Source organism: Salvia splendens, chromosome 18 (assembly GCF_004379255.2).
Source record: "Salvia splendens isolate huo1 chromosome 18, SspV2, whole genome shotgun sequence".
NCBI classification, from domain to species: Eukaryota; Viridiplantae; Streptophyta; class Magnoliopsida; order Lamiales; family Lamiaceae; genus Salvia; species Salvia splendens.
In genome coordinates, this window is record NC_056049.1 from 1,063,559 (window position 1) to 1,071,608 (window position 8,050).

An 8,050-nucleotide genomic window follows, 5' to 3' on the forward strand; every position below is an offset into this window, starting at 1 on the left:
GACTTGCCTAGCAATGGCTGAGTACTTCCGAGATGTTAACAGAGAAGGCATAACTTCAAAACAAAATTACCATTCCATCTGATCAAATCGGTATGGTTTCCTACTCTGCTTTAGGCCAAGATAAACTACTTGACGAACATCAAATTCTGGACACAAGATAAGAGTGTTCTTAACTCTCACAGATCACACTTGTAAATTGTAACAGAAGCATATCATAATTCATTATACATTTTGAGAGCAGTTTAGAACAGGAAACAAGTACTACATTCTCGAGTTTAGAGCAAGATCATTCTTCCAATCTTCCATTCCAATTGAGGTCAATAGGATACAATTAGGTTATTTCTTGGGAATCCTGAGTTTTTCCATGGCTACTTCATGCACCACTTGCATATAAACGCGTCCATTCTTTAGCTGCAACATCACCAACAAAAGAACACTCTTGATTGTCTAGTGGTTGTATTTGACACCAAAGCCATTTCCATGTGAAATTAGAAACAGAAATAAAAGCGTACCTGTTTCAACAGCTTCAGCCTCATTTGATTTCCAATGCTTCGCAATATTTTCCGAGAGCGGATCATCCGGATTTGGAGCGCTCAAAAGTGCTTGAATGCTAGAAGCAGCAGAATAATGGAGTTGAGTGTTACAGAAATTGTCTCAAATTTTAAATATTTTGAAATCAATTGAAGGCTAAAATACATACTACTAAAGTGTAACCTGAGTCCTACCTCAAAAGCACAGTTCTTATCTGAAGTGCAGGACTCCATTTGTCTTTAAGAATGTCCAGGCATATTCTTCCAAGCTGCATTGAAATGTCATCAGCCGATGTGAGATATTACATGGAGATCAGTTCAGTACACAAAGAAAACCAAAATCAAGCAAACCTTGTCAATGTTTGGGTGGTAAATTTTTGTTAGGAAGCGCACCTGTTACAAAGAAAGTACATTTAGCATTGTTCTAACCCAGATCAAAAAGCAGATTACTAAAAACTTTTAAATTTAAATTGATGACCCCCCCCCCCTCCACATACACACAAACGCATATAAATCAATAGCACTGTGCGACACAATATTTAATCTTCATAGCATCATATTTATCTAAATTAGAGTGAAAATCAGGAAAATTCTGATTCATAGAATGGGCATTCAAGGTCAGAGGCAGATATTTTTTGAAGAACTTCTGTATTGCATCGTATCGTGTACGTATTTCATATTCATCCCCGTGTGTCATAGATTATACCTTATCAGCCACTAGAGTCTCCAATAACAATCTCAAGAAAGAAACAAAACATTAATCATAATCTCAATTTTCATCCCACCAAGCTACTAATATAAAGTACCTTTGGGGCAGCCATTGGGTATTCTTCTGGTAAAAATAACTCCAGCTTAAAAACACCTCCTAAGCCGAACAGAACAAACAAGAACAATTTTGAGAAAATCATATTTTCCCATTTAATTAAGAAGTAAATAATCCAATCAAAAAACAAGCTTCTGCTAAACTAAACATACAAGACATTGGACCATTAAGCTACTATATAACATCTCAAGTGAGTAAGAGGTTTTTCTGCCACACACTCAATCTATCCCTTTGACAAAGGAGCTAAATTGAGGAACAAGGCTACTAAATAAACGTGGCTACTTCCCAAGAGAGAGAGATGTAAAATATGTGCCAAACATATTCAAATAGATGAAATTCATTCCGAGATGGCAGTTTATCCAGGGGCATGAACCAATTTTTAGTGGATAAATCAGAACGTGCATAGCTGACAAGCTAGTACTTGGTCAAAGAACTTCAATTATTGTGTTAAAGAAAGAAATTATTTCTGTTGCACTCTGGAGTGGGTAGAGAAGCCATTTTTTAATTACCAGTTAAATCTGTATACTATTTTCTACTGAGGAAATCTAAAACATCAAGGGCAAAACAACGAGGAAGTATCACAAGGACCCAGAGCCATTTCTGAAAATTATAATCACTGCACGGGAATAGTGTACATTAGAATACAGAGGTATAAAATACTATAAATGTTATCAAAAGAGTATCAATCATTTATTCAGTCAACAAAAAGTCCAGCTCTAGTTACCTTCATAAGGAGACTGTGTTGGCCCAAGAATCATTACATTGAAATACCGCATATTTTCTTCTGAAGGCGAGGCACTGATTCCTGGGGCTGCATTCATACATAAAATATATCAAGAACCTCAACAAAATCTTTACTTGCTCAGTTTAGTGAACAGGAATGACATCAAATCTTTATCCCAATGACAGAACTGCACAATCACACTGCATATGACAAGCCATTCCCTCCCTTTCCTTCCCTTCACTATAAACCCAGATCATTATTAACTAGTCAAGAAAATAATGGCTCTTTTCAGTTTTTATCCTTTTAAGTATAAATAGAAAAAAGGCCACATAAGTAACATCAACAAACTCATCACCTGCATCTGTGATCAAATCTTTCACCCAATCGTTACAATAACCCACACCAATCACGCGTATGAATATATACCTTGACCTTCATATCTGTCTCTTCTTATCTTACTTTTGCATCTCATGGATTATTCTCTAGTCAAACACCTAAAATCTAATGCTACAAGACTTAAAGAGATGTGCCAGAGAGGCTTCTATATTTCATTTAATTTTTCTATAATAGGTGGGAAAATGATTAACCCAATCTAAGATTTTGTATATACCTATAATATACTATTGTTCAATGCTGAGCAACATACATATTTTATAAACTATTGAGAGATTTCACCATTACAATTTCAATTCGACCTCATCAGATAAATCCTAAATTACAATTTTTAAAATTTTTCTTCAGCTAGAAATCAAGATACACAATAGCCACAAAACTCAATACAATCAATAGACATATAGACCTCAACATTAAGTTCAATTCATTTTCTAATACATGTATGAGTAGAAATTGAGGTGTTTTACCCGGTTCGCTTAGAAGACGCTGAGTTTCCTATAACATAAAAATAGACAAAAGAAAAATACATCAATATTCACACCAATTAAACTGGAAGCACGCTGAATCGGATGAAATAAAACCAAATAGCAACGAAATACAGGATTTACAGAGAAAGAAAAGGATGGATCGGAGGTTCAAGGAGAAAATTGGAGGCTATACCTTGATGATTCTGCGCGGTAGATTGCTATTCGCCATGGCGATTGGATCTGCTCTCCTCTCTCTCTCTCTAGTCGGGGAGTTTACGCAACAGTGGGATTTCTTTGTGTTCTCACAAGGGAAAGAGGAATGGGTAAAGGGCAAAAATAGAATAAAGAAAAGAAAAAAAAATGGAAAAAAAATAAAAGAAGAAAAAAATTAAAATAAAGTAATCAATGGGATTGGGATCGGGATCCGAATCGGAACCGATGAAAATCCGCCAATTCTTAACCGGAGACGAGATGTTGAGATTCGTTCAAAACGCCTATTAGCTTGACAAGCTAGTTGGCACATATCCAATTTACGTATTTAGACTTATAGGTGTTTTAAGCTTGTTTGCACCATGACATTGCATCGTAATGTAGGCACAATTGCATTGTGTGCATTGTTGTTTCATCGCATCGTAAGATTATTGTTTCATCACATCGTAAGCACATTGCAAAGTGGGAGTAAATATTACTCCTATTATTCTTACTTTTTCTATGAAATATAGTTTTAATTGTTGATGATACGAGTTTTAATCTCAGGTGGTGAAGTAAGAGAAATAAAAAGAAAAAAAATGATTGAAAAGGTTTTCATAAATAGAATTAATACTAATTTTATTGGATAAATCAAAATAAAGAAATGATACTATTACCATGAACAAAGAAAAATACAATTACCATTCCCTCCGTTCCCTCCGCTCATAAGTCATAAATCACCTCTTCCGTAAATTTTCTTTAAAACTTATTCATGTATGGATAATGATCGCGACATTTAGTTAAAAATACAGATTGTGATTTGTGATATCAGCAAAACTTGGTCCCCTCTCGGAATGATCATCTCAGTCGAAGCCTTTTAGCACGTTGAGCCAGAGTCGTTTCCCAACAGAAATCTTTGCAGATGCACTCCGAACGAGCAATGCACACAATGCAATTGTGCTTACATTACGATGCAATGTCATGGTGCAAACAAGCTTAAAACACCTATAAGTCTAAATACGTAAATTGGATATGTGCCAACTAGCTTGTCAAGCTAATAGGCGTTATGAACCGAATGTCAACTTCTCGTCTCCGGCTATGAATTGGCGGATTTTCATCGGTTCCGATTCGGATCCCGATCCCAATCCCATTGACTACTTTATTTTAATTTTTTTTCTTTCCTTTTATTTTTTTTCCATTTTTTTTCTTTCCTTTATTCTATTTTTGCCCTTTACCCATTCCTCTTTCCCTTGTGAAGTTGTGAGAACACACAGAAATCCCACTGTTGCGTAAACTCCCCGACTAGAGAGAGAGAGAGGAGAGCAGATCCAATCGCCATGGCGAATAGCAATCTACCGCGCAGAATCATCAAGGTATAGCCTCCAATTTTCTCCTTGAACCTCCGATCCATCCTTTTCTTTCTCTGTAAATCCTGTATTTCGTTGCTATTTGGTTTTATTTCATCCGATTCAGCGTGCTTCCAGTTTAATTGGTGTGAATATTGATGTATTTTTCTTTTATCTATTTTTATGTTATAGGAAACCCAGCGTCTTCTAAGCGAACCGGGTAAAACACCTCAATTTCTACTCATACATGTATTAGAAAATGAATTGAACTTAATGTTGAGGTCTATATGTCTATTGATTGTATTGATTTTTGTGGCTATTGTGTATCTTGATTTCTAGCTGAAGAAAATTTTTAAAAATTGTAATTTAGGATTTATCTGATGAGGTCGAATTGAAATTGTAATGGTGAAATCTCTCAATAGTTTATAAAATATGTATGTTGCTCAGCATTGAACAATAGTATATTATAGGTATATACAAAATCTTAGATTGGGTTAATCATTTTCCCACCTATTATAGAAAAATTAAATGAAATAGAAGCCTCTCTGGCACATTTCTTTAAGTCTTGTAGCATTAGGTTTTAGGTGTTTGAGAAGAGAATAATCCATGAGATGCAAAAGTAAGATAAGAAGAGACAGATATGAAGGTCAAGGTATATATCCATACGCGTGATTGGTATGAGTTATTGTAGCGATTGGGAGAAAGATTTGATCACAGATGCAGGTGATGAGTTTGTTGATGTTACTTATGTGGCCTTTTTTTCTATTCATACTTAAAAGGATAAAAACTGAAAAGAGCCATTATTTTCTCGACTAGTTAATAATGATCTGGCTTTATAGTGAAGGGAAGGAAAGGGAGGGAATGGCTTGTCATATGCAGTGTGATTGTGCAGTTCTGTCATTGGGATAAAGATTTGATGTCATTCCTGTTCACCCAACTGAGCAAGTAAAGATTTTGTTGAGGTTCTTGATATATTTTATGTATGAATGCAGCCCCAGGAATCAGTGCCTCGCCTTCAGAAGAAAATATGCGGTATTTCAATGTAATGATTCTTGGGCCAACACAGTCTCCTTATGAAGGTAACTAGAGCTGGACTTTCTGTTGACTAAATAAATGATTGATACTCTTTTGATAACATTTATAGTATTTTATACCTCTGTATTCTAATGTACACTATTCCCGTGCAGTGATTATAATTTTCAGAAATGGCTCTGGGTCCTTGTGATACTTCCTCTTTGTTTTGCCCTTGCTGTTTTAGATTTCCTCAGCAGAAATTACTATACAGATTTAACTGGTAATTAAAAAATGGCTTCTCTACCCACTCCAGAGTGCAACAGAAATAATTTATTTCTTTAACACAATAATTGAAGTTCTTAGCTTGTCAGCTATGTACGTTCTGATTTATCCACTAAAAATGGGTTCATGCCCCTGGATAAACTGCCATCTCGGAATGAATTTCATCTATTTGAATATGTTTGGCACATATTTTACATCTCTCTCTCTTGGGAAGTAGCCACGTTTATTTACTAGCCTTGTTCCTCAATTTAGCTCCTTTGTCAAAGGGATAGATTGAGTGAGTGGCAGAAAAACCTCTTACTCACTTGAGATGTTATATAGTAGCTTAATGGTCCAATGTCTTGTATGTTTAGTTTAGCAGAAGCTTGTTTTTTGATTGGATTATTTACTTCTTAATTAAATGGAAAATATGATTTTCTCAAAATTGTTCTTGTTTGTTCTGTTCGGTTTAGGAGGTGTTTTTAAGCTGGAGTTATTTTTACCAGAAGAATACCCAATGGCTGCCCCAAAGGTACTTTATATTAGTAGCTTGGTGGGATGAGAATTGAGATTATGATTAATGTTTTGTTTCTTTCTTGAGATTGTTATTGGAGACTCTAGTGGCTGATAAGGTATAATCTATGACACACGGGGATGAATACGAAATACGTACACGATACGATGCAATACAGAAGTTCTTCAAAAAAATATCTGCCTCTGACCTTGAATGGCCATTCTATGAATCAGAGTTTTCCTGATTTTCACTCTAATTTAGATAAATATGATGCTATGAAGATTAAATATTGTGTCGCACAGTGCTATTGATTTATATGCGTTTGTGTGTATGTGGAGGGGGGGGGGGGGGGGTCATCAATTTAAATTTAAAAGTTTTTAGTAATCTGCTTTTTGATCTGGGTTAGAACAATGCTAAATGTACTTTCTTTGTAACAGGTGCGCTTCCTAACAAAAATTTACCACCCAAACATTGACAAGGTTTGCTTGATTTTGGTTTTCTTTGTGTACTGAACTGATCTCCATGTAATATCTCACATCGGCTGATGACATTTCAATGCAGCTTGGAAGAATATGCCTGGACATTCTTAAAGACAAATGGAGTCCTGCACTTCAGATAAGAACTGTGCTTTTGAGGTAGGACTCAGGTTACACTTTAGTAGTATGTATTTTAGCCTTCAATTGATTTCAAAATATTTAAAATTTGAGACAATTTCTGTAACACTCAACTCCATTATTCTGCTGCTTCTAGCATTCAAGCACTTTTGAGCGCTCCAAATCCGGATGATCCGCTCTCGGAAAATATTGCGAAGCATTGGAAATCAAATGAGGCTGAAGCTGTTGAAACTGGTACACTTTTATTTCTGTTTCTAATTTCACAAGGAAATGGCTTTGGTGTCAAATACAACCACTAGACAATCAAGAGTGTTCTTTTGTTGGTGATGTTGCAGCTAAAGAATGGACGCGTTTATATGCAAGTGGTGCATGAAGTAGCCATGGAAAAACTCAGGATTCCCAAGAAATAACCTAATTGTATCCTATCGACCTCAATTGGAATGGAAAATTGGAAGAATGATCTTGCTCTAAACTCGAGAATGTAGTACTTGTTTCCTGTTCTAAACTGCTCTCAAAATGTATAATGAATTATGATATGCTTCTGTTACAACTTACAAGTGTGATCTGTGAGAGTGAAGAACACTCTTATCTTGTGTCCAGAATTTGATGTTCGTCAAGTAGTTTATCTTGGCCTAAAGCAGAGTAGGAAACCATACCGATTTGATCAGATGGAATGGTAATTTTGTTTTGAAGTTACGCCTTGTCTGTTAACATCTCGGAAGTACTCAGCCATTGTTAGGCAAGTCGAACCAGAAAAAATGTCGATCTAAGCTGCACGACGAAATGTAGTCCCATATCCTTTCTTTATTCTTCTCTTTTTTGTTAATGAGAATTGTATGCAATAATATTTGCTTGGCTCCTATTATTTTTTTGAGTGATTTTTATCGGTTTGCAAGATTGCATCAAAGGATTAAATATGTAGTGTGTTGGTTCATGAGATATAATCCTACAGCTCAATTCTAGATGGATAATCATAAAAGAATTATTCATAGCTAAACCCCCTATGACTAAAATAATATCACAGTTCAATCTTAGATTATATCTTGGTATTATCTTATCTAGCAAATCGAACACCATTTTATTTGACTTGGAATCTCAGTAGCGTATTGCACATGTTGTTAAATGTAGTACCTTTCTATTAAAATTCATTGATGCTTTTCTAAAATTTATTGGAA

At 35.3% G+C, this 8,050-nt stretch overlaps 2 protein-coding genes across 2 annotated transcripts; one reads left to right on the plus strand and one right to left on the minus strand.

Annotated features, from left to right (window-relative positions):
- Positions 1–164: 164 nt before the first annotated feature.
- LOC121776094 (ubiquitin-conjugating enzyme E2 36) lies at positions 165–3,264 on the minus strand. Its single transcript, XM_042173224.1, has 8 exons — positions 3,131–3,264; positions 2,938–2,965; positions 2,078–2,164; positions 1,337–1,395; positions 882–923; positions 726–799; positions 513–610; positions 165–411 (listed from the first exon to the last, which is right to left on the minus strand). Exons 1-8 carry the CDS (start codon positions 3,164–3,166, stop codon positions 374–376), a joined length of 462 nt encoding a protein of 153 aa, XP_042029158.1. The 5' UTR covers positions 3,167–3,264; the 3' UTR covers positions 165–373.
- Positions 3,265–4,358: 1,094 nt separating this feature from the next.
- Positions 4,359–7,571, plus strand: LOC121775773 (ubiquitin-conjugating enzyme E2 36). The gene is made up of 8 exons (XM_042172816.1): positions 4,359–4,499; positions 4,665–4,692; positions 5,465–5,551; positions 6,221–6,279; positions 6,699–6,740; positions 6,823–6,896; positions 7,012–7,109; positions 7,211–7,571. The coding sequence occupies exons 1-8, from the start codon at positions 4,464–4,466 to the stop codon at positions 7,246–7,248; spliced, it is 462 nt and encodes a 153-aa protein (XP_042028750.1). The 5' UTR covers positions 4,359–4,463; the 3' UTR covers positions 7,249–7,571.
- Positions 7,572–8,050: the final 479 nt, after the last annotated feature.